Here is a 26,913-nt window from a genome sequence, read left to right as displayed (position 1 = left end):
TGACCGGGTCCAAGCAGTCATACAAACACAAACACAAACACTCATCTCAGACATCATGTACGTGAGTTCCTCGGGAACTGAGAATGTGTCCCTGTCTCTTTCGTTTCTGGGGAAGACGGTAGGGAGGCACTGCTCTGTTGCCCCTTCATCAAAACAACGTGAGTACGGCACCAACTCCCAAACACTGGTGCACGCACGCATGCACGAACAACGCATGCAAGCACGCACATACAACTAGATGCTGTCACCCTGGTAACTCTACTTGCACATCATCATCTGCACGTACATCACTCCAGTCTTAATGCTAAATTGTAATTATTTCTCCTCTATGGCCTATTTATTCCGTACCTCCCTACTCTTCTACATTTGCACACTGTACATAGATTTTTCTATTTTTCTTTTCTATTGTGTTATTGACTGTACGTTTGTTTATGTGTAACTTTGTGTTGTTGTTTTTGTCGCGCTGCTTTGCTTTATCTTGGCCAGGTCGCAGTTGTAAATGAGAACTTGTTCTAAACTAGCCTACCTGGTTAAATAAATGTGAAATAAAATAAAATAAAAAATATAGAGGAGGTTCTAACTAGTTATAAGTATAGTGAGGATCCTTCTTGTAATTTCTAGTTATTTGGATCCTTGGTGAGGAGTGTCGTGTAAATTCTACACATTAAAGGGAAAGCAAGAGAGACTGCAAGTTTCCTCAAAGAACAAAGTTCTTTATTTAGTAAGATTTGCAAAAATGGAGCTGGTTAGCGGAGACACAAAAGGGTGCACAGCTAAGAGCCCCTGAACACATTCATACTTTGTCATTTATAGCCATCCTCAGTGACTGTCTTTGCCAGATAACCTACAGCTGGCAACGAGCCATATGTCCTTATATGGTCCCTTATGTTGGAGTTTCGCTAAGCGTGTCATAGTCATCTCATACCTTTAGAAAACAAGAACCGTATCCCAGAAAGGTCCACTTGAAGTCAACAGAAACCAGTTGTTTCCTGCTTTCTCAGGGCATAGCACACAGCTAAGATTAACAACAGAAAAAGATGTATGCCTATATAAATCTTTCAGAGTGCAACGTCAAAGTAATAGAGTATTCACAACATTTCTCCCATAGGAGGTACGTTAATACCTTAATAGAATAGAATAACTTTATTGTTCCCGTTTCTTTTTGGAGATAGTGAGGTCATGAGGGAGGATTCTAGGTATGACCCAGACTGTGAGGTGCTGGTTTGTGTGTGTCTGGGAAGCTCCTGGGTTCTTCTCAGAGGAATGTGTTGGGTGTAGACATGTGAAGACAGAAGAGGTTTAAATATTTCAGCTGCTTGGTTGGGTCCATTTACAGGCAGCAGAGCAATCAAATCAAATTGTATTTGTCACATGCTTCGTAGACAACACGGATCTAGATTAACAGTGAAAAAATTACTTACGGGTTCTTTTCCAACAATGCAGTTAAAGTTAAAGTTAAGAGTACATTTTTTTGTGTGCATGTTATTTGCATGTGGGCTTATTAGGTGTATGTGTGTGTGTTTAGGTCTGTGTCGGGTACCTGTGAAATTGTCTAAGTTTCAACAGCAAATGTTATTTTTCTGGAAAATAATATTCAAGCACAATTTTGCCCCAACAAAACATTGATTTGGAATAATAGAGTTATTAAAACTTCTTAGGGCTAGGCCCCTTTTTTTCTCCACTTCGTGCCTGATTGACGTGTCAAAGTAAACTACCTGTTGCTCAGGCCTTGAAGCCATGATATGCATATAATTGGTACAATTGGAAAGAAAACACTTTGACATTTGTAGAAATGTTAAAATAAGGTAGGAGAATATAACACAATAGAAAGTGAAGGAGGAAATCCAAAGATAAACCAACCGGAATTTTTGTATGTGATTTGGTAGATAACACTGGCGAGTTTTTGCCATTTGATGAGTTCATTACTAAATTTCAGGTTAATATTACTCAGAGAATATATGAAGATTTGCAATGCAATTCCACATTCTTTATTTTAACTTATTAATAACACTTTGTTATATTATGAGGTTGTTCTCTCTTTTCCAAGTTTACAAAATAATGACTTGAAGCTTTTGGATAAAAAAATGCAACAGTAAGTGGATACGATTGGCAGTTAATGAAGTCATTTTTTGTGATTATAATTCAATATATTGCTATGGAAGTGACCAACCCATGCTATGGTCAAAAGCAACTACCTTTTACCTTACTTGTCCAGTTATCCCAAAAGGTAAAGAAACTAATTTTAAAATATGTTATTTAATCTACCCTGTTAATGATTTCTTGCACAAAAGATTCAATTTTGACAAAATTCCTCGTGTTTTTTCTCCTCCGATTCAGAACCATTAGAGCTCTTTTTTTTCATGCCGCCATTCTAGTGTACTATGGATTAAAATTCATGGACGGCTGTGTATAAAATCTCCAGAACTGCCTATGTTTACCTTTGAAGATGTTAAATGGCATTATGCTTATCCTTGTAATTCCGATCATAACTATTTCATTAACATTATTATTCTCTTGGCCAAATCTTATATTCACAAATATAAATGGGGTGGAAAAATTCCTTATTTTGTAGTTTTTTTCATTGAACTGTTACAATTTTATAAATCCCTCAAACTTGTGAAACTTAAAAAGTTGGAAAAATTATTAGAAGCCATGTCTCGGAATGTCTGTTAATGTCTCATTGCCTTGTCACATATTAATGTCCTGAATTATTATATATATATTTTTTTGGGGGGGGGGTTCTATTATTATTATTTTTTCATTGTATTCACAGGAATGTCCTTTTCTTGATGTGTAATATTCTTTATTATTGTTGCAATAAAAAAATGTCTGTGTCAGTGTAAGTATGTGTGAGTGTGTGCGTAGAGTCCAGTCTGTGTGAAAAGAGTCTGTGCAAGAGAGTTAGTGCAAAAAAGTGTCACTGCAGGTAGTCCATTTAGCCATTTGATTAGCGACTGCAGTCTTGCCGGGAGCCGGGCCCACAGTGATGTATTGGGCCGTAGGCACTACCCTCTCTAGTGCCTTGCGGTCGGATGCCAAGTAGTTGCCATACCAAGCAGTGATGCAGCCAGTCAAGATGCTCTCGATGGTGCAGCTGTCAAACATTTTGAGGATCTGAGGGCCAATGCAAAATCTTTTCAGCCTCCTGACGGGAAAGAGGCATTGTCGTGCCCTCTTCATGACTGTGTTGGTGTGTTTGGACCATGATCCTTTGAGATATGGACACCGAGGAACTTGAAGCTCTCGACCTGCTTCACTACAGCCCCATCCATTTCCTGTAGTCCACAATCAACTCCTTTGTCTTACTGACATTGAATCTGTCCGTCAGTGGCATTCCTCTGTTTGGACCAGAGCCCTTGAGAGCCTGTGTGTGTAGTGTGTGTGCGTGCATTAGTGTGTGCTTGCAAGCGTGTGTTAGCCCGTGTGCATCTATTCCTATTCTCTAGTTTAGCAAACCTGTAGGCTGACCTCACTGCCAGACAGGCTGATGTGCTCTAGCTGCCAGCTCCACAGTCTTCTGTCCAGATGTTCTGTTTAAATCAATTACCTTCTCTGTCTGCTTTATCCCAGTCATTAGGCATCTCTCTGTCCTCACATATCTTCTTCTTCCAGTCTCTAATCTCATAGTGACGTATATCCTGTGTTGTATTTTGCTCAGGCGCTTGGGAGACGACCACCCGGTTGCCATATCCTGAGGTGACAGTGAGGTCCTCGCGGGTGGACAACGCCCCCTTGGCAGTGTCAGTTCTGGAGGAGTTACCTGGGAGTGTCCCTGACCTGAGGGAGGAGGCCAAGCACCACCAGCCATGCCCGGTAGTACACAGCACACACCTGGACCAGGAGCTGGACACAGGTCAGCACAAGCAGAAACCCTGTCATGACACCATAAACCGGAAAACTTTAGCCATAACTGTGTCAGGAGAGTAAATATTGTTATAAATCCATTATAACGCTAAAGCCTAAATAACTTTAAACTTGAACAACAGTCTCCAACAATAACCATGAATCCTACCTAAACACAGGCCCTAAGACGAGGAAGAGAGTTACCGGTCATAACCATTCTTCTTCGGAGTAAAAGAGGCAGGAAGAGAGAAGGGGCGGGGATGAAAGACAGAATGAAGAAAGTATTCAAAGGCGACCATCTCAAGCAATGAACTGTGTTGCAGGTTCTTTAGCCATGTTGCTGATATCGTTTCCTAAATCATGATAATAACGAACTAACCTTTACATAAATACTGCATAGAAATAGAAAATATATTGTGGGAAACATACACCGTTAAACATATATGTTTTGTAGAATACACCTTTAAACATATATGTTCTGTAGATCATCGTAATAACAAAACATAAGTGCATCTGTGTAACTATACAAAGTGTTAAACTATTATTATGAGAGCAACGTGGTCTCAGAGCATTTCATATTATTCTGTACGTAAATCCGAGACACTCCATTTAGTATGATATTTAAAGTATCTTATGGTATGTGTTAATTTGTGGATGTCCATAATCCATTTCGTACAATATGTTACGAATTTGCAATTGTATTACAAATTCCAATTTGTTGTGGCTAATGTTAGCTAGGTGGCTAGGTTGCTAACGCTAACTTTAAGGTTAGGGTTAAGGTTAGGAGTTAGGTTAAAGGGTTAAGGCTTGGGTTAGGGTTAGGAGAAGGGGAGTATTTGGGGTTAGTATTTGTGGAAGGGTTAGCCAACATGTTAAGTAGTTGCATAGTAGCTAAAAAGTAGTAAGTAGTTACAAAGCTGCTAATTAGCTAAAATGTTAAAGTTGTTTGTGATGACATTCGAACATACAACCTTTGGGCTGCTAGATGTTTGCGTTATCTGCCCACCCATCCACCCCGTGTTATATGCCCACACATCCACCCCAACCAACCACCCTTCTTTAGTTTTTACCCTAAGTAACCTTCTATCTTATGTAACAATACCAAACGTAACATATCATACTAATTTGAGTGTCTCTGATTTACATTTAATATGTTACACCTAATCTATGAGACCAGTCTGATCAGAAACGTGTAAACCGTGTTTTAAACTAAATGAATAAAAGATAAACTTGACTTAAAACAATGCTGTAGTGTGTGTGTGTGTGTGTGTGTGTGTGTGTGTGCGTGCGTAAAAATATCCAGGCCAGCACAGTACAAATCAGTTCGGCCCTATGTTTGTTCGACCATGATAAAATTGCAGTTCTCAACAGACAAATATTGGCCATATATCTCTAACCTTCAGCCATGACGTCAATCTGAACCGCAACCATTTTTTACTTTTTAAGTGGTGATTGAACACAAAGCATTGTGGTTGAAGAGGTGGGCTGCATTTCGGCGCTGGATTGGAGCTGACCACAGAAAAGAGCCTGGAGGCGGGTCCGTGGAGCAAGGTGCTGTATACAGACAGGAGAGAAGGATGGGAGATTCAAATTTTTGTCTGGATGGCAGATAGTTCAAGCAGGGTGGTTGGTAAATAAATCAGATTGCCGACAACATCGGACGCCGATTCGGGTCACGAAGCCTCAGCCTAAATAAAATGACTGAAACAGAAATTGTTTAATTGTTAAGCACAATATTTGCTGCTGAACTTCCTGCTTTTCCTTCCTTGCATGGGTACACTCAATATGGCAGCAGGTTCACCCATCATAGAATATGACTTGAATGGAAATGTCCATTGGAGTCACTCTATATGGGAGTGGCAAAAGGAGCGTGTTAGTATTGGACAGAAGAGAGAGATTGGTATGTTTGGGCGATTCAGCTCGACTTAGGGTCAGGAAGCGGAAGAGAATGGGTACCCACTGGGCACAAACTGGTTAAATCAACGTTGTTTCCACATCATTTCAACAAAAAAATCAATGTGATGATGTTGAATCAATTTGGGAAAGTGATTGGATTTGCAAAAAGTCATCAACTTAAAGGAATTCTGTGAATATTTGACTTTTTTCCACCCAGCTTTGAACCTAAATCTAATTAAATGGTTGTTTTGGCACTGTACTCCAACACTTTGGGTTTGAAATGATACAATGACTATAAGGTTTAAGTGCAGACTGCAAGCTTAAATTTGAGTGTATTTTCATCCATATCAGGGGAACAGTTTAAAATGTCAGCACTTTTTGTACATAGTCCCTCCATTTTAAGGGACCAAAATTGGGACAAATTCACTTTAATGTTTATTAAAGTAGTAGAAAGTTAAGTATTTGGTCCCATATTCATAGCACGCAATGATTACATTAAGCTTCTGACACCACAAATTTGTTGGATGCATTTTCTGTTTGTTTTTGTTTATTTTTCAAATTATTTTGTGCTCAATAGAAATGAATGGTAAATAATGGATTGTGTCACTTTTGTTGTAAATAAGAATAGAATATGTTTCTAAACACTTCTAAATAAATGTAGATGCTACCACGGTTACATATAATCCTGAATGGATCGTGAATAATGATGAGTGAGAAAAAATATATTGTTATTGTAAACAATGTAATGGTGTGAGGTTAGTATGTCTTGGGGGTATGTTATTTGTGTGTAACTTTTTCACGGATCATTATTCGTGATTCATTCAGGTTTATCCGTAATTATGGTAGCATCTACATTCATGTGGAAATGTTTAGAAACGTCTTCTATTCTTAGTTACAATAAAAGTGACTCCAAAATGTAACAATACACTATTTACCAATCATTTGAATTGACATTTTTGTTAGATTGTGTGTGTTATCCTTACCTCCCGTAGGCATCTCTGAATCTCTGCCCTCAAATGAGAGAGGGAAGCACCAGGAGTTGAAAGTAGAGGGGGCCATGGACGTCAAGCTCTACATCCCCTATGAGTCAGCTGAGCTCTACATTACGCAGGTATACATCCATAAGTCATACGAGAATTTCAAAGACTATTTTAGCATAGTATACCGTGTCTTTGGAAAGTATTTTACACATTTTGTTGTGTTCCAGCCTGAATTTAAATGGATTCAATTAAGAATTTGGGTCACTGGCCTACACACAATACCCCATAATGTCGAAGGGGAATTATGTTTTTACAAATTAATGAAAACTTAAAAGATTACATATCTTGAGTCAATAAGAATGCAACCCCTGCCTCTAGTTATGGCAAGCCTAAATAAGTTCAGGTTCAGGTTCAAGTTCAAGTTCAAGTTCAGTAAAAATGTGCAATAATAGTGTTTAAAATGATTTTTGAAGGACTACTTCATCTCTGTACCTCACACATACAATTAATTATCTGCAAGATCCCTCGGTAGAGCAGTGAATTTCAAACACAGATTCAACCACAAAGACCAGGGAGGTTTTCCAATGACTCGCAAAGAAGGGCACCTACTGGTAGATGGGTAAAAAAATAAGCAACATTTGAATATCCCGTTGAGCATGGTGAAGTTATTAATGACATTGTGGATGGTGTAACAATACACCCAGTCACTACAAACTCAGGTACCGGAGAGGAAGGAAACTGCTCAGGGATTTCACCATGAGGTCAATGGTGACTTTAAAACAGTTACATAGTTTAATGGCTGTGATAAGAGAAAACTGAAGATTGCAGTTACTCCACAATACTAACCTAAATGACAGAGTGAAAAGCTGGAAGCTTGCACAGAAAAAAAAGGATAAATAAATAAATAAATAACCAGGACAACCTGGTTCAGTCTTCTTTCCAACAGACACTCAGCAGAACAATAACCTAAAACACAAGGCCAAATATACACTGGAATTGCTTACCAAGACGACATTGAATGTTCCTGAGTGGCCTAGTTACAGTCTTCACTTAAATCTACTTGAAAATCTATGGCAAGACTTGAAAATGGCTGGCTAGCAAGGATCAACAACAAACCTGACAGAGCTTGAATAATTTTTTAAAGAATAATGTGCAAATATTCTACAATCGGTGTGAGCAAAATTCTTAGAGACTTACCCAGAAAGACTCACAGCTGTAATCGCTGCCAAAGGTGATTCTAACATGTATTGACTCAGGAGTGTGAATACTTATGTCAATTAGTTATTTCTGTATTTCATTTTCAATACATTTGCAAAAATGTATAAAAACATGTTTTTCATTATGGGGTATTGTGTGCAGATGGGTGAGAGAAAAAACTATATTTAAGCCATTTTGAATTCAGTCTGTAAGACAGCAAAACGTGGAATAAGTCAAGGGTTATGAATGCTTTCTGAAGTGACTGTACGTTTATAATTTCTGTGAAGTCACATAGTACTCAATATGAAATGTACAGAGAAGGAATGGGTTAAGATAGTCAGACGTGTGACTAAGGGACAAACCCGATGTTGATCGTTGTGAAAAGAAGCACACAGTGAGCTCATTGTTAGAGATCATGTTGTGTTTTCCTCTTTACTCACATGTCTGCCGCTCCTTCTGCCTGGAATAGGTTTTATTGTGTGTGTCTGTGTGTGTGTGTGTGCGCGTGTGTCTGTGCAAGATCAGAAGACCAGAGGCCTTTGATTGTTCAGTCTTTATCTCTATTTAATTGTTAGGCTATCACGCTGCATTCTGTGTGTGTATAGTATATGAGTCATTAACCTCTGTCATGGCATGTTATCAGCTGACTGACTGATGATCTTTTTAAGCAGTCACTGTGAATTTACTGTGTCAATATTAAGACGCCATTGCATCATTGCTTGTGGCAACAGATAGCTGAGGACATGCAGACTATGAAAAGTAGACATCTGGAGATGGTGCAAGAGCTAGAGGAAAACTTTCAGATCGCATCACGAGAGAATCAGGTGATCTGTGTGTGCGTGCGTGTGTGTATTGATCAGGTGTCACTACAAGTTGAATTCAACACTTATCTGTGCTAGTAGGAGAGGACAATACAGAAGATCCGATCTCACTACCAGAACAAGCTGAATGCACTGAAGAGAATCTTAGACCTTTACCAAGAGAAGGTAGAAAAGAAGAACACACACTGGGAGGAGAGAATCACAGTGAGTTCCCTCTTACCGACCAACCATCACCACCCCTCATCGGGGGACAACTTTGTCACTATGCTATATTCTATTTAGTTCAGTAGACCTTTATTGTCCCCAGAGGCCTTGTTGAGTGTAACATAACAATAAGTAAAAACATTTTTAAAAAACATACAAAACATGAAACCATACCGTATGATACATTAAGATCGAAATTGGGTTTGCCTCTTCATCAACAAGAAATGGTGTGTTGACTCTAGCGTAGTGGAAGTCTCGCCCTTCTTGGAATACCTGATGGTCAAATGCTGACACTTCTACCCCCCGAGAAAGTTGTCAGCTGTTATCGTGACTGCTGTATACATTACAACTCAGGAAAAGAAAAATAAGAAGCTGGCACTTAACAAACTGTACGAGGCTATAAACAAACAGGAAAACTTGCACCCGGAGGCTGCTTTCCTTGTTGCCTTGCTAGTGATGATTGTAATATGTTCCGAGACTCCGCCGATAACATCAACGAGCTAACCACCTCCGCCGGCTTCCTTATGAAATGCATCGGCGACGTTGTCCCCACAGTGAAGGTTCACTGCTTCTCCAATCAAAAGCCCTGGATTAACACCGAAGTTGGCGCTAAGCTAAAGGACAGGGCTACCGCACACAGTGCTATCGCAGGTAACCCTTAGGCTACGGCTGAAGACAGGAAAAAGTACAAGATGTCCCGCAAAAGGACAATATAGGAATTAGGTGGAATCATATTACACAGGCTCTGACGCCTGCCACATGTGGCAGGGGCTATTGTCCATTACGCGTTACAAAGAAAGACCCGGCCGTGATCTGCCCAACAATGCCTCTCTACCAGACCATCTCATTGCATTATATGCAAAACTTCGAACACCGCGAGGGCCCCCACTGACCCAGAGGACTGGTTGATCTCGTGCTGACGCGAGTAAGGTCTTTAATCAGATCAACGCTCTCAAGGCCGCGGGGCCAGACGTTATTCCAGTGCTCGTTCTCAGACCATGCGCAGAACAGCTGGCAGGCAAATTCATGGTCATTTTCAACCTCTCCTTGTCCCAGTCTGTAATCCCCACGTCTTAAGCTGACCACCATCATTCCTGTTCCAAAGAACTCTAAGGCTTCATGCCACCCTGGAGCACTCGCATCTGTAATCATGAAGTGCTTTGAAAGGCCGGTTATGGCATATGTTAACTCCATCTTCCCAGACACCCTACATTAGACCCACTCCAATTTGCATACCTCCCCAACAGATCCATAGACAACGTAATCTCAATTGCACTCCACTCTTGCCTCGCCCACCTAGATAAGAAGAATATCTATGTGAGAATGCTGTTCATTGACTACAGCTTCGCGCTCAACACCATTGTTCCCTCCAAGCTGTTCACCAAGCTTTGGACCCTGGGATTGAACACTTCCCTCTCCAACTCGATCCACGACCCCAGGAGGTGAGGGTAGGCAACATCACCTCTGCTTCTCTGCCACTCAACACAGGGGCCTCACAGGGGTGTGTTCTTAGCCCCTCCTGTACTCCCTGTTCACCCACAACTTCGTGGCCCCACACGACTCCAACACCATCTTCAAGTTTGCTGACGACATGACTGTGGTAGGCCTGATCACCAGTGATGATAAGAAAGCCTACAGGGAGGAGGTCAGTGACCCCTCAACGTCAGTAAGACCAAGGAGAGCTTCAAATTGCTTGTTGTCCAAATCACTAAGGACTTGAAATGGTCCACACACACAGTTGTGAAGAAGGCGTGACAGCCCATCACTGGGCCCGAACTCCCTGCCACCCAGGACCTTTATATCAGGTGGTGTGAAAGGAAGGCCCAGAAAATCATTAAAGACTCCAACCACCCAAGCCATAGAGTTTTCTCTCTGCTTCCGCATGGCAAGCGGTACTGGTGCATCAAGTCTGACACCAACAGGCTCCTGAACAGATTCTATCCCCAAGCCAATCAGACTGATATATAGCTAACAAAATGGCTACACGGACTATCTGCGTTGACCATTTAATTACATTTCTTATTTGTAGTCTCTATGCACACTCCCAGGACTCTACACACCCACCGACACGCCAACACACACACACATACACTCACTTAATTTGCTCACACACATAACATGTGCACACATTTACACTGACTCTACATACAAACACACAAACTCACATACAATCATCATATACGCTGCGGCTACTGGTTATGATATATCCTGATGCCCCTATACATACAGTATCTACCTCTATCACAGTATCCCTGCGCATTGTTAACATGGTATTTGAACTGACCCTGTATATAGCTTACCTTCTCTTGTTCTTCTAATTTCTTATTTTTATTTCTCTTGTGTTTTTGTTCTACCTTATGTTATTTTTAGTACTACATTGACATTGATTACCGCATTGTTGGGTTTAGAGCTTGAACGAAAGGTATTTCACCATACTTGTGAATGTGATATTACCACTTGGGTAACACTCAGTGGCGTTCGGTGAGGGAGGATTTTTTTTTCTTCATGATCATGGCCTTATTTCTATCACAGCATATTTGTCACGATTGTTATAAGGAGTGGACCAAAGCGCAGCGTGGTAGGCGCACATTTTCCTGTATTAAATGAACACCGAACAAAAACAACAAAATACCAAATGAAACGTGGTGCTAAATAATAGTGCTAACAGGCAACTATCCATAGTCATGATCCCACAAAGCACAAAAGGGGAAATGGCTGCCTAATTATGATCCCCAATCAGAGACAACGATAAACAGCTGCCTCTGATTGGGAATCATACCAGGCCAACATAGATATATAATTTCCTAGATGACCCACCCTAGTCACACCCCGACCTAACCAGCATAGAGAATAACAGGCTCTCTATGGTCAGGGCGTGACAATATTGGATGACTGTCATTCACATTCCATTCACCCAGGTCAATGTAACAGCGATAGGTTTAGGCTACTACACTACAGGTCAAAAGTTTTAGAACGCCTACTCATTCAAGGGTTTTTCTTTATTTTACAATTTTCTACATTGTAGAATAATAGCGAAGACATCAAAACTATGAAGTAACACACATGGAATCATGTAGTAACCAAAAAAGTGTTGGACTTTGAGATTCTTCAAAGTAGCCACCCATTGCCTTGATGACAGCTTTGCACTCTCTTGGCATTCTCTCAGCCAGCTTCATGAAGTAGTCACCTGGAATGCATCTCAATAAACAGGTGTGCCTTCTTAAAAGTTAATTTGTGGAATTTATTTTCTTCTTAATGTGTTTGAGCCAATCAGTTATGTTGTGACAAGGTAGGGAGGTATACAGAGGATAGCCTTACTTGGTAAAAGACAAAGTCCATATTATGGCAAGAACAGCTCAAATAAGCAAAGAGAAACGACAGTCCATCATTTCTTGAAGACGTGAAGGTCAGTCAATAAGGAAAATGTCAAGAACTTTGAAGGTTTCTTCAAGTACAGTCGCAAAATCCAGTTCTGGATCCTTGCTTGACAACCATTTTCAAGTTTTGGCATAGATTTTCAAGTCGATATAAGTCAAAGCTGTAACTCGGCCACCCAGGAACATTCACAGACTTCTTGGTAAGCAACTCCAGTGTACTGTAGATTTGGCCTTGTGTTTAAGGTTATTGTCCTGTGTCTGACGATGGATCAACAACATTGTAGTTACTCCACAATACTAACCTAATTGACAGAGTGAAAAGAAGGAAGCTTGTACAGAATACAAAATGTGGGAAGCGTGAAGATTAAATGCACAGCCTGTTCATGTTGCAAATACGATAAGGTAGTGCAACTAGGCAGAGTTGTTATGCATAATACAAGTAAAATAGATATCAAGAGAGCAGCAAAAGGTTAACCCAACGTAGCATTCACTCCGCTTTTGGCCTTGGGGTTACATGACCCTTGTGCCCAATAAGTACTCTGTACCGATGCCCCGAAGAGGGCAAGAGATCAAATTCATACGTACAGTGGGTCAGATACATTTCCTTATCAAATATGGAGGAAATGTAAACGTTATGACATGATCCTCATACAGTACAGAAAGGCGATCCTAGAGCAGTAACATGAACTTACACATCATAGTATACCCTACTTTCAATTCAGAGGTTTTCCTCATCTCAGTTGTCTCACTAACCATCCCATGTATTCATTTGACATAAGTTCAAATCACAATGTCCATCTGGGTCGCAATTTCTGTCTCATATGTTTGTCCTCTTCCATTCAGAGTGTGAGCCGGCAGAATGAGAGGCTACAGGGAGAGCAGATCGCGGAGAGGAGGAGGAGTAGAGAGGAGGCCCTGCAGTGGCAGAGAGAGAAGGTCTGACCATACAGAGGCTAAAAGAGGTTCTGATTCTCTGCTTTGTTTGTGAGTCTCGTAGTGTGAGCCATGGTCACCCTCTTATGGCCACAGCGGCAACAGAGGCTCTGCTACAGCAGCATTGGCTATGCTACTTATTGTACAGTAATACACTGTTTCTGAACTGACATTGAGTTGCATGGCGAAGACACATGACTTTTGTGACATGAAACAACATGACAGGGCAGGGATTTTTCCTCTCTTGAAATGATAGTGAAGCTCAGACTGATGATACTTGTCTCTGCTTAGATAACCTCAACATGGTTCTTCTTCCCAACAGAATAAAATGATGGAGCTTTTCTCCACCAGACTAGACCTCCTCCACAGCCACCAGGCATCCAGTGAGTTGTTGTGCTTATGTTTGTGTACATGTGTGTGTTTCTGACTGTTATAAATGGTGTACAATGGTGAATAGCACTACAGGAGCTGCAGATGGCCAGGCAGGAGGTGGGGAAAGTCCAGGAGATTCTCAGGACATCCCCACAGGAGAAGGGGCAACAGGAAGCCCCTCCTACTGATGCTGGTGACATATTAGAGAATGACAACAGTCCCGTCCAGCAAACTGAGGTGGGTGTAGGTGTGTTTTTGCCCTAAATCACTGAGACTGGGTCAGACTGCTTTCATTGCCCTAATTGCTAAGGTAAAGATTGGGGGTTAGAGTAATCTGATCCTCGTTCTGTAATTAATGGCATTTTCAGCCATGAACATTGGTCAGTGTTGTGGGGTTGTGACAGTGAGCACTGAGCAGGGCTTTGCTGTCCATAGGGGTGCAGTGGCACAGAGCTGCCACTGGAGGGGGCCCAAGCTCGCCTGGAGGAGTTGAAGGAGAGTCTGTATAAAAGGGAGAGAGAGATTACTGAGCTCCTGGAGGCAGAGCAGACACCCATCCCACCTATCCCGGTGGCACAGCCCCCCTGTGCTGTCCTGCTCCGCATTGTCGTTGAGAAGGTGAGGTGTTTAAGTGTCTAATTTAAACACATTGGAACACTTTGGAACTAAATGCTGAGACACCTAAACGATGCCTCACTGCAGGGCCGGCCCTTGCCTTTTGGGAGCCCTAAGCGACATTTGGTTATGTGGCCCCCTCACCTCGCGGGCAAAACATTTTAGAGTCAGAGAGAACATTTTTACATTTTAACGTACATTTCCTGCAATTCTACACATTTTGCCATGGGGCAGAGAGAATATTGTCGTACCAGGTCGGTCATTTGGCCATGATTAATACAAGTTTAGATAGTAGATAGCTGGCTAGACTAATTCACCAATCTGGACTAATTGAGTAACTGTCAGTGGCTGACATAGGAAAACTGCTGATGCACAACCACATTTCGAAATTGCACTTTGTGTATTCTACTATTCTCACTCTTGACTGAGTAAAAAATGTGCTTATGCCCAGGGCCGGCCCTGCCTAACTGAAATCGTTCTATTATTTCACAGCTATGATTCTAATGATCAGTGAATCACACCGTTCAAACAGTAAAAGAGCCACATTATTGAAATAATTTGTCTTAGGCCCATGATATCTGTAGCGAAGTGATTGAGGCGAGGCTCCTTGTTGACCACATGTTCGAGGAGAACCATGTGGCCTTGGCCCAAGCAAGAGAAAAACTTGACCATATGTCACAGATGACCGCAGATGATAACAACAGCAAAGACGAGGTCAACTCTGCCCCAGAATGGTCAGTATACGAACTACAAAGCCAATTTCTTTCCCTTACTGTAGCTTCCTTTTCTGCCATATAACTGGAGGGTCCCATCCTTCAGCTTTAGGTGGAATTTTACTTATTGAATCTTGGTCTGAGGGCATCTCTGCCTCGAATCCTAATTAATTAGGGAAAGGGTTGAGGCAAGGATTAGCGTATAACCAAATATATAGACATGAAGGTAGGGTTAGGGGTTAGGGTTAGGTTTGAGGCTAGGGTTAGAGTTGAACCAGGATATGGACATGAAGCCAGGGGTTAGGGTTAGGTTTGAGGCTAGGGTTAGAGTTGAACCAGGATATGGACATGAAGCTAGAGGTTAGGGTTAGGTTTGAGGCTAGGGTGGGTTAGAGTTGAACCAGGATATGGACATGAAGCTAGGGGTTAGGGTTAGGTTTGAGGCTAGGGTTAGAGTTGAACCAGGATATGGGCTTGAAGCTATGGATTAGGGTAAGGAGTTAAATGTAGAAAATGTATGGGATTGGTTAGGTTCAGGATTGGGTTAAGGGTTGGGGTGAGTTTAGAACCAGCTGCCTTTTGTATGGAAGCACTGAAGAGACCATAGAGACCCTATTTTACATAGTGTCCTTTTGATATGGGTCAAACAAAATGATCACCCCTCTTGTTATTGAGTGAATAATGTTGTGTACCACAGGTTGGACTCTTCCGATGAGTATGCATCTAATGTGCTGTTGCTACAAGAGACACTGAGGGAATGTGAGATTACCCAGATGGCTCTGGACTGTATCAGAGTCGGGGCCAGGCCTTCTCTCTCTGGTAATGTAATGTTGTGTGTGTGTGCGGGCATGCGCGTTGCTGCTACTACGTATGTTTACCTATGTGTGTATGTTTCTATTTGTGTGACTGAACATTGTAGTGGGATTGAGGGTCTAAATTGCATTAAATGTTGTATTTTCCTGGATATGTGTTGTGTAATCACGTGACATGTACAGTGGGTATCATGAGTATCCACCACCTTGGATTTCTTCACATTTTATTGTGTTCCAAAGTGTGATTAAAATGGATTACATTTTCATTTGTTGCCAATGATCAACACAAAATACTTTGTAATGTTGAAGTGGAAAAACAATTTTAAAAAATGTTTGAAAGAATCATGAACATAAAACAATACTATATACCTTGTTAAGATAAGTATTCACCCCCCACCTCTCTTGAATCAATACATGTCAGAAACCCCTTTGGCAGTGATTATAGCTGTGAGTCTCCTTGACTATGTCTCTAAGAGCTTTGCACATCTGGATTGTGCAATATTTGCCCATTATTGTTTTCAAAATTTTCAAGATCGGTCAAGGTGTTGGGGATCATGGCTAGATAGCAATTTTCAAGTTTTGTCATAGATTTTCAAGCAGATTTATGTCTAAACTGTAACTTGGCCACTCAGGAAAATTCACTGTCTTCTTGGTAAGCAACTCCGGTGTTTTAGGTTATTGTCCTGCTGAAAGGTAAATTCCTCTCCTCGTGTTTGGTGTAAAGCAGACTGAAGTAGGGTTTCCTCTAGGATTTTGCATGTGATGAGATCGATCCCGTTTCTTTTTATCTGGAAAAACTGTCCAGTCTTTTCCGATGTCAAGCATACCCATACCATGATGCAGCCACCACCATGCTCGAAAATAAGGAGGCGGTTACTCAGTGATGTGCTGGATTTGCCCTAAACATAAGGCTTTGTATTTAGGCCAAAAAGTGTATTATTTTGCAGTGTTTTTTGTTGTTGTTCCAGTATTACTTTAGTGCCTTGTTGCATACAGTATCTGTTTAGGAATATTCTGTATATTGTTATTCTCTTTTCACATATTTAGGTCATTAGTGTGGAGTCACAACAATGTTGTTGATCTATCCTCAGTTTTCTCCCACCACAGCCATTGAAGCTCAGTTCAGAAGGACAACTATATGTTTGATGTGTCTTGGTGGTTTAATACATCATACACAGCATAATTATAAACTTGACAATGCTTAACGTCTGATTTGTTATTGTTACCCATCTACCAATCACTGCCCTTTTTTACAAGGCTTTCGAAAAGCTCCCTGGTCTTTGTAGTTGAATCTGTGCTTGAAATTCAACACTTGACTGAGGGACCTTACAGATGTTGTATGTACATAGGAAACATATATTATTTCACACATAGTGAGTCCATGTAACTCATTTACATGATTTGTTAAGCCACATTATACTAATTTAGCCTTGCCTAAACAAAGGGAGTGAATATGCAACAACTATATTATGTTTATTGCATTTTTATGTATTTGTAAAACAAATATAGGGAATTTTCTTTTCACTTTGACATTGTGGAGTATTTCCAATATTATTGTCTATCAGTGGTTCCCTAACTTTTTATAGTCCCGTACCCCTTCAAACATTCAACCTCCAGCTGCGTACCCCTCTAGCACCAGGGTCAGCGCACTCTCAAATGTTGTTTTTGGCCATCATTGTAAGCCTGCCACACACAAACATTATACGATACATTTATTAAACTTAAGAATGAGTGTGAGTTTTTGTCACAACCCAGCTTGTGGTAAGTGACAAAGAGCTCTTATAGGACCAGGGCACAAATAATAATATAATAATAATCAATAATTTTGCTCTTTATTTAACCATCTTACATATAAAACCTTATCTGTTCATCAAAAATGGTGAATAACTCACCACAGGTTAATGAGAAGGGTGTGATTGAAAGGATGCACATAACTCTGCAACGTTGGATTGTATTGGAGAGAGTCTGAGTCTTAAATCATTTTCCACACACAGTCTGTGCCTGTATTTAGTTTTCATGCTAGTGAGGGCCGAGAATCCACTCTCACATAGGTACGTGGTTGCAAAGGGAATCAGTGACTTAACAGCGTGATTTGCCAAGGCAGGATACTCTGAGGGCAGCCCAATCCAGAAATCTGGCAGTGGCTTCTGATTAAATTAAATTTTCACAGAACCGCTTGTTGCAATTTTGATGAAGCTATCTTGTTCAGATATTGGTAAGTGGACTGGAGGCAGGGCATAAAAGGGATAACAAACCCAGTTGTTTGTGTCATCCGTTTTGGGAAATTTCGCACCCAACTCACTCATGTGCTTCGCTATATCACATTTGACATTATCTGTAAGCTTGAGTTCATTTGCACACAAAAAAATATACAATGATGGCAAGACCTGTGTGTTGTCCTTGTTAATGCAGACAGAGAAGAGCTCGAACTTCTTAATCATAGCCTCAATTGAATATAGTTGCCGAGAGTCATTCAGCCGAGAAAAAACATCACCCAGATAAGCCAGTCGTGTGAGAAACTCGTCATTATGCAAGCTGTTAGACAAGTGAAAATTATGGTCAGTAAAGAAAACTTTAAGTTCGTCTCACAATTTTAAAAAAAAGTGTCAATACTTTGCCCCTTGATAACCAGTGCACTTCTGTATGTTGTAAAAGCGTTACATGGTCTCTGCCCATATCATTGCATAGTGCAGAAAATACACGAGAGTTCAGGTGCCTTGCTTTAACAAAGTTAACCATTTTCACTGTAGTGTCCAAAACATCTTTCAAGCTATCAAGCATTCCCTTGGCAGCAAGAGCGTCTCAGTGGATGCTGCAGTGTACCCAAGTGGCTACGGGAGCAACTGTTTGCACGCGCTTTACCACTGAAATATGTCTCCCTGTCGTGGCTTTTGCACCATCAGTACAGAGATACCAACATGAGCAGCAGTTACGTTTGGCTACATACGGACCGTTAGTGGAATTCCTGCGAGAGAGTAACGGTTAATGTGATTGGATGTTAGTTATTTGACTAGGCTACCTGTATTTGACATTGTGTTGTTATTTCGCTGAACACTAGATGGTTTAGTTTTATTTTTGGCAGTGAAACGAGGCAACTCAGGCGAGGAAATAACCTCACTCAAATGTATAGCCCCATTGGAAAATATGAATGGACTGTTTGAAAAAGAAAAAACAAATCACATTTTTATTTGGCGTACCCTCGACGGCATTGCGCGTGTGCCGTACCACAGCTTGGGAATACCTGGTCCAGATCAATGACAAAAATAAATAAATCCCACTTTATAATGCTTTTTTTTTTTACTCAACGAGAGGGGAATACTTATGATACCCACTGTTAGCTGCATATCTTTCATTAGATTGATGCACTACAGCAGGGTTGGGGTCAATTTGAATAGAAGTCAGTCAATTGAGGAAGTAATCTGAAATTCCAACTCAATAAATAAAAAAAAGCCTTTTATTCTCAGTATTTATGTTTCCATTAACTTGTCCAGTGATTTTTTTTTGTTGACATTTAGAAAGTTTGAATAGAAAAGATATTTGACAATTGCCTGCTATGGTGCGTTTCCATTTAACTATCTTGTGTCAATAAAAACAGCTGGACGTAATGACATCACACCTTAAAACCCACATTTTCCCACAAGTTTATAATATTTAGGCAAATTGCACATTAAATAATTGGCGGCCGCCTGTATGCCCTCCCACCTATCTGTTTCATGTCTCAGGTAGCCTGCAAAAGCCAGCATTGATAGAATTCAGGAATTGACTCATATATGCCATATTCTAATAATTCTCATGTGCCAACATATCTCCACGGTCTGTGCCATGACAAAACTTGTAATTGGATGGTGAAACTTGCATCCAGCCAAACTGAAAAGCAAGTCGAAGCAATTCAGCCATTCTTGAAAGTCAGGATGAGAATCCTGCAAAGAAACATTATAGTTGGAAAATAGATTTAGCAGGCAGTTGGCATTTAGAGTTAAATCTATATTTGCCATTTCCATTACACGTCACAAAGAGTTTTGGGGTGACATTGCTTTTGTCGAATAAACCTGGATTAATGGAAACCTGCCTATAGACTTCTTCAAATCGACTTCACCCCAACCCTGCACCACAGTACCCATACTGTGCTTTCCTCTCCACTCTCTCAGACTGTGACACAACTCCAGAGCTGGATGAGATTTTGAGGAAAGGTGAGGGAGGGAAAAGCGTTGGCCAGCAACTTTTATTGCTGCAAGACCAGGTGAGATGTCCAAACAGGGACCTGGATGTGGTGTGACTAACTAGCCTATAGCTATCCAGCTAAGACCTGAAGTTGAACCTTCAGTGCGCACAATCAGCATTTCTCAATGCTAAGGGCCTTGACGGGACAACCATGTTTGTAGTTGATGTTTTCAGAGGGGTTCTCATCCACTCTACTCTTGGTTGTCTTACTGTTTGTAGTCCCAGTTTTACTGTCTCTTCTATCCCCTGTTGGCAGCTGAAACAAGTGAGAGAGGAGAATAGGAAGGTCATAGAGAACTACACTTCAGAGAGGACTATGAGAAAGAAGTACTACAACATGGTGGAGGACATGAAAGGTAGTTATCTATCTGTAATTGACTAGGTTTGAATGCGGGTCTTCTGCATGCCACAAGACTATTTTAGCCGAGCTAGCATAGGTGCAAGTTCAGTACTGTACAGTTTGGGGTAAGTGGCGTCGCTTGACCTTTGCAGTGGTTTTGTTGTGTGGTGCAGGTAAAATTCGGGTGTTCTGCCGGATACGGCCCATGAGCCGCACCGAGGCAGCTCAGGGAGGGGCCATCGCCGTGGGGCGTCTGGACGATTACTCTGTTACCGTGGAAACCTCAAGGGGGCCGAGAGAGTTCCAGTTCGACCGGGTATTCAGTGGCGAGAGCTCCCAGGAAGATGTGTTCCAAGACACCAACAGGTGATGCTGCCAATCTTAACATCCTTTTATTGGCTCAAATGGTTCATTTTGATTTGATTTAGGAAGCCGAAATGTTCACGTCTGAACCAAAGGAAACAGGAAAGGAGGTATCCTCCCCTTTCAAAACTTCTGCCAAAGCCCATCCTTAGACCCTATTACCCTTATGTCAGATTCAATAGGTGTGTCACGAAATATAGTATAGAGCACTGTGATTGGTTTGGTGGAGGTGGGGGAACTGGAAATGTACTCAAAGGTCTTTTGTAAATTTAGAGTTTTGTGCTTATTGTACGCAACATTGTAACTAAACTAGGGTTGCAAAGGGAGGCTATAAGGCTTTAATAAAGATGAAAACACAAACAGCATACAAAAACAATGAACGTGAAAAAACCTAAACAGCCTATCTGGTGCAAGCAAACACAGAGACAGGAACAATCACCCACAAAACCCAACACCAAACAGGCTACCTAAATATGGTTCCCAATCAGAGACAATGACTAACACCTGCCTCTGATTGAGAACCATATCAGGCCAAACATAGAAATAGACAAACTAGACATGTAACAGAATGCCCACTCAGATCACACCCTGACCAAACAAACATAGAAACATACAAAGCAAACTATGGTCAGGGTGTGACATGATGCTGTATTGTTTGTCCTTCATGTTCTAATTCTTTCATGTTACCCCTTCCTTGTGTAATTTGTAATAAATAATAAAAAATTGGGGAAAAAATGGTCAAGACGTTGGTTTCACCCTCGTTAGACCCAGGATCATATCCCATGTGTTACAATGACATGCCTCAGGTTCCTGTAAAAACATTTCTGACCTCACAGTGTCTTTCAGAATCCCTGTTTGAACCAGTCTCTTTTCCAGGCTGATCCAGTCAGCCATCGACGGCTTCAATGTGTGTATCTTCGCGTACGGTCAGACAGGCTCCGGAAAGACCTTCACCATGGTGGGTGACAGAGACCAGAGAAGCCCAGGCATCATGCCTAGAGCGTTCAATGCCGTATTTGACATCCTCCAGGAGTATGCCACCAAGTTTGACTTCAAGGTGAGGGATGCGAAGACTTTCTGAGCGATGAGAAACAATTTCCTATTGTATACAGTGAGGGGGAAAGTATTTGATCCCCTGCTGATTTTGTACGTTTGCCCACTGACAAAGAAATGATCCGTCTATAATTTTAATGGTAGGTTTATTTGAACAATGAGAGACAGAATAACAACACAAAAATCCTGAAAAACGCATGTCAAAAATGTTATAAATTGATTTGCATTTTAATGAGGGAAATAAGTATTTGACCCCCTCTGCAAAACATGACTTAGTACTTGGTGGCAAAACCCATGTTGGCAATCACAGAGGTCAGACGTTTCTTGTAGTTGGCCACCAGGTTTGCACACATCTCAGGAGGGATTTTGTCCCATTCCTCTTTGCAGATCTTCTCCAAGTCATTAAGGTTTCGAGGCTGATGTTTGGCAACTCGAACCTTCAGCTCCCTCCACAGATGTTCTATGGGATTAAGGTCTGGAGACTGCCTAGGCCACTCCAGGACCTTAATGTGCTTCTTCTTGAGCCACTCCTTTGTTGCCTTGGTCGTGTGTTTTGGGTCATTGTCATGCTGGAATACCCATCCATGACCCATCCATGACCCATTTTCAATGCACTGGGAGGTTCTCACCCAAGATTTGACGGTACATGGCCCTGTCCATCGTCCCTTTGATGCGGTGAAGTTGTCCGGTCCCCTTAACAGAAAAACACCCCCAAAGCATAATGTTTCCACCTCCATGTTTGACGGTGGGGATGGTATTCTTGGGGTCATAGGCAACATTCCTCCTCCTCCAAACACGGCGAGTTGAGTTGATGCCAAAGAGCTCCATTTTGGTCTCATCTGACCACAACACTTTCACCCAGTTGTCCTGAATCATTCAGATGTTCATTGGCAAACTTCAGACGGGCATGTATATGTGCTTTCTTGAGCAGGGGGACCTTACGGGCACTGCAGGATTTCAGTCCTTCACGACGTAGTGTGTTACCAATTGTTTTCTTGGTGACTATGATCCCAGCTGCCTTGAGATCATTGACAAGATCATCCCGTGTAGTTCTGGGCTGATTCCTCACCGTTCTCATGATCATTGCAACTCCAAGAGGTGAGATCTTGCATGGAGCCACAGGCTGAGGGAGATTGACAGTTCTTTTGTGTTTCTTCCATTTGCGAATAATCGCACCAACTGTTGTCATCTTCTCACCAAGCTGCTTGGCGATGGTCTTTTAGCCCATTCCAGCCTTGTGTAGGTCTACAATCTTATCCCTGACATCCTTGGAGAGCTCTTTGGTCTTGGCCATGGTGGATTGGAGTGTGGAATCTGATTGATTGATTGCTTCTGTGGACAGGTGTCTTCTATACAGGTAACAAACTGAGATTAGGAGCACTACCTTTAAGAGTGTGCCCCTAATCTCAGCTCATTACCTGTATAAAAGACAACTGGGAGCCAGAAATCTTTCTGATTGAGAGGGAGTCAAATATTTATTTCCCTCATTAAAATGCAAATCCGTGGGCAAACGTACAAAATCAGCAGGGGATCAAATACTTTATCAGCAATAAGAAGCAAATATACTTTACAGTAAACATCCTCTCCTCCATCCTGTCCTTTTTGCTCCTCTCATCTCTTCTCTGTGTTACTCTCTTCCTAGGTCTCGGTCTATATGTTGGAACTGTATAATGACCGGCTCCAGGACCTCTTTGTGAGCGGGGCCGAGGCCCAGAGCAGGAGGGTGGAGATTAAAAGGAACAGAAAGGGGCTTGTGTTTGCCCAGGGAGCAGAGACAAAGGAGGCCTCCAGCGCCGGGGAGCTCTTCGCCATGTTTCAGCAGGCTTGCGCCAACCGCCATAACGCAGCCACCAGTATGCCCAAACGCCCGCTCCCCATTTCAATAGCACCCTGTTAAATGGTTTTGATTTATTGGTTTAGTCACAGTCAGATTGAGTGGATGGTAGGTACATCATTACAGAACTGGGCTCAGAGAGAGAGAGAGCTGCTAAGCAAGGCACATGTAAAGAGGAAATATTGGGGTCTTAACTGAATCACTGGCTCTTTCATTTACTTCAGGGGTTAACGTGACAACCATGATACCATACTTCACAATTCTACCTCATGTCATAATGCTGTTTCTCTGACAAAATATGATACAATCAGAAAATAGGAATAAAGTAAACAGGAAATAAATCTATATACAGACATTGAAAACAATTTTAGGTGTTGATTTAAAAAGGCTTACTTCTTTTCCTCTGTGTGGTTGATGCAGAGATGAACGTGGAGAGCTCTCGTTCCCACCTGATCATTGGGATCATGGTGGAGAGCAGGAATCTGACCAATGGGAGTGTGAGCTTTGGGAAGTTGAGTCTGGTGGATCTGGCAGGGAGCGAGAGAGCAGCCAAGACTGGGGCAAAAGACGACCAGCTCAAGGTTATTAGGTTACCCTGTTAGAATTCAGGCATAAAGCTTTATATATTACAGTCATTTATGTGGGCGGGCTGTTTTACAACAGTTTGCATTTTTTCCCATGGATATCATTGTTGAATAATCCTCCCTCTCGTTCTATCTCTCGCTGTTTCTCTCTCTCTCTGTCAATTCAATTTGCTTTACTGGCATGACGTAACAATGTACATATTGCCAAAGCTTACTTTGGATATTTACTATATGAAAATAATAAGAATCAAAATTGTCAACGGGACAACAGTAACAACAATAACCAAGGCTCTCTGTCTCTTTCTCTCTCCCTTCCTCCTCTTTCTATAGGAGGCTAACTCCATTAACAAGTCTCTGAGTGCTCTGGGAGATGTGATCTCTGCCCTGTCCTCGGACTTGCCACATATCCCCTACAGGAACAGCAAGCTCACCCAGATCATGCAGGACTCGCTGGGCGGCAATGCCAAGACGCTCATGGTCGTTAACGTCTCGCCTTCTGACTGCAACCTGGACGAGACGCTCACCTCTCTAATGTGAGAGTTTTCCCATCAAACGTACCCCATAAAACACACAACTCAAACACCTAAACCCCCCGCCCCCCGACAAACACTTCTAACAAACTCTGCTATAAGAAGAGAAACTCTTGTCCAATTGACCCATGCCTATAGTAAAAACAAATGCTGAAATCACATCCCTACATCCTTACCAGGCTGGAGCTCCAGGAAATGGTTAAAACTGTACTAAGCCCCCAAGATGCACCCTCCAAAATGGCACCCTTGTGCCATTTCAGTTGCCCTTGCTTGGGTTGTTCTTGTTTGTGTGTAACGTACCATGTATGTGACACGTACCATCTCTGTAACACATACCATCTCTCCGTTTCATATCATTTATCCTCTAGTTATGCCACTCGAGTAAAGACCATAACCAACATTGCACAAAGAAACCTGGAGAGTAAAGAGATATCCCAGCTCAAAGAGGTAAGGTTCATTTTCTTCACACTACCCTGCCCTTTTTGCAGAATGTAGATAAAACTCCTCTTCTTGAGGACGTGATGTCTGGGATATAAATTGACTAATGGCCCAAGACGACTATCATACAGAGCAATACATTGGTAAACTGAAGAACCTGAGGCATGCCATTGTAACACATGGGTTATGATCCTGGGTCTAACGAGGGGGAAGCCAACGTCGACCATTAGACCAAGAGGAAATTCCCTCTTGGCCCAAGGGCCGAATCACAGAAGGAGCTACCCATCACGTGACCATGAGCAACCATGGCCGACTCATGTCCACTACACCATCACGCATACACACACCAGTTTTAATCTGACAATGAGGAATTCTCTGTCAAAACAAATGTACAGAGTACAAGCCCCACTCATGACCCTTCTCTCTCATTTACTCCTTTCTTTCTCTATTTCTGGCAGGTGATCATGAAGTTGAAGTCAGGACAGCCAGTGGAGGATGAGGAGGTCTAATTCCAGGCTGTGGGAATTGGATCTACAGTGCTTTCAGAAAGTATTCATACCCCTTGACTTATTCCACATTTTGTTGTTATAGCCTGAGTTTAAAATTGATTAAATACATTTTATTTTATCTCAGACATCTACACACAATACCACATAATGACAAGGTAAAAACATGTTTTAAGAAATGTTTTGAAATTTATTGAAAATGAAATACAGAAATATCTCATTTCCATAAGTATTCACACTCCTGAGTCAATACATGCTCAAATCACCTTTGGCAGTGATTACAGCTGTGAGTCTTTCTGGTTAAGTCTCTAAGAGCTTTGCACATCTGGGTTGTACAATATTTGAACATTATTCTTTAAAAAACTCTATAAGCTCTGTCAAGTTGGTTGTTGATCATTACTAGACAGCCATTTCAAATCAAATCAAAGATTATTTGTCACGTGCGCTGAATACAACAGGTGTAGGTAGACCTTACAGTGAAATGCTTACTTACAGGCTCTAACGAATAGTGTGAAAAAAGTATGTGTGTGTGTGTGTAGGTAAGTAAAGAAATAAAACAACAGTAAAAAGACATTTGAAAATAAGAGTAGCAAGGCTATATACAGACACCGGTTAGTCAGGCTTATTGAGGTAGTATGTACATGTAGGTATGGTTAAAGTGACTATGCATATATGATGAACAGAGAGTAGCAGTAGCATAAAAAGAGGGGTTGGCGGGTGGTGGGACACAATGCAGATAGCCCGGTTAGCCAATGTAGAGGAGCACTGGTTGGTCGGGCCAATTGAGGTAGTATGTACATAAATGTATAGTTAAAGTGACTATGCATATAAGATAAACAGAGAGTAGCAGCAGCGTAAAAGAGGTGTTGGGGGGAGGCACACAGTGCAAATAGTCAGAGTAACCATTTGGTTACCTGTTCAGGAGTCTTATGGCTTGGGTGTAAAAACTGTTGAGAAGCCTTTTTGTCCTAGACTTGGCACTCCAGTACCGCTTGCCATGCGGTAGTAGAGAAAACAGTCTATGACTGGGGTGGCTGGGTGTCTTTGACAATTTTTAGGGCCTTCCTCTGACATCACCTGGTGTAGAGGTCCTTAATGACAGGCAGCTTTGCCCCAGTGATGTACTGGGCCGTACGCACTACCCTCTGAAGGGCCTTGCGGTCGGAGACCGAGCAATTGCTGAACCAGGCAGTGATGCAACCGGTCAGGATGCTCTCAATGTTGCAGCTGTAGAACCTTTTGAGGATCTCAGGACCCATGCCAAATCTTTTTAGTTTCCTG

The 26,913-nt window shown here is 41.7% G+C and overlaps 1 protein-coding gene across 1 annotated transcript; it reads left to right on the top strand.

Annotated features, from left to right (window-relative positions):
• Positions 1 to 25,728, top strand: si:dkey-96l17.6 (kinesin-like protein KIN-14E). The gene is made up of 9 exons (XM_024440631.2): positions 1 to 158; positions 3,659 to 3,853; positions 20,498 to 20,690; positions 21,564 to 21,744; positions 23,383 to 23,593; positions 23,995 to 24,155; positions 24,489 to 24,691; positions 25,057 to 25,135; positions 25,585 to 25,728. Exons 1-9 carry the CDS (start codon positions 56 to 58, stop codon positions 25,633 to 25,635), a joined length of 1,377 nt encoding a protein of 458 aa, XP_024296399.1. The 5' UTR covers positions 1 to 55; the 3' UTR covers positions 25,636 to 25,728.
• Positions 25,729 to 26,913: the final 1,185 nt, after the last annotated feature.

Source organism: Oncorhynchus tshawytscha, linkage group LG12, assembly GCF_018296145.1.
Source record: "Oncorhynchus tshawytscha isolate Ot180627B linkage group LG12, Otsh_v2.0, whole genome shotgun sequence".
NCBI lineage: Eukaryota > Metazoa > Chordata > Actinopteri > Salmoniformes > Salmonidae > Oncorhynchus > Oncorhynchus tshawytscha.
The sequence above is the reverse complement of the archived record's forward strand: the minus strand, read 5'-3'. Positions and strand labels throughout refer to the sequence as shown.

What these genes read in the sequence shown, in the direction of transcription:
- si:dkey-96l17.6 (XM_024440631.2), top strand. Translation starts at nt 56, where the DNA reads ATGTACGTGAGTTCCTCGGGAACTGAGAATGTGTCCCTGTCTCTTTCG. An exon ending in GGACCAGGAGCTGGACACAG is followed by an intron (nt 3,854 to 20,497) that starts GTCAGCACAAGC and finishes TGTGTGGTGCAG; the next exon opens with GTAAAATTCGGGTGTTCTGC. An exon ending in CAAAAGACGACCAGCTCAAG is followed by an intron (nt 24,156 to 24,488) that starts GTTATTAGGTTA and finishes CTCTTTCTATAG; the next exon opens with GAGGCTAACTCCATTAACAA.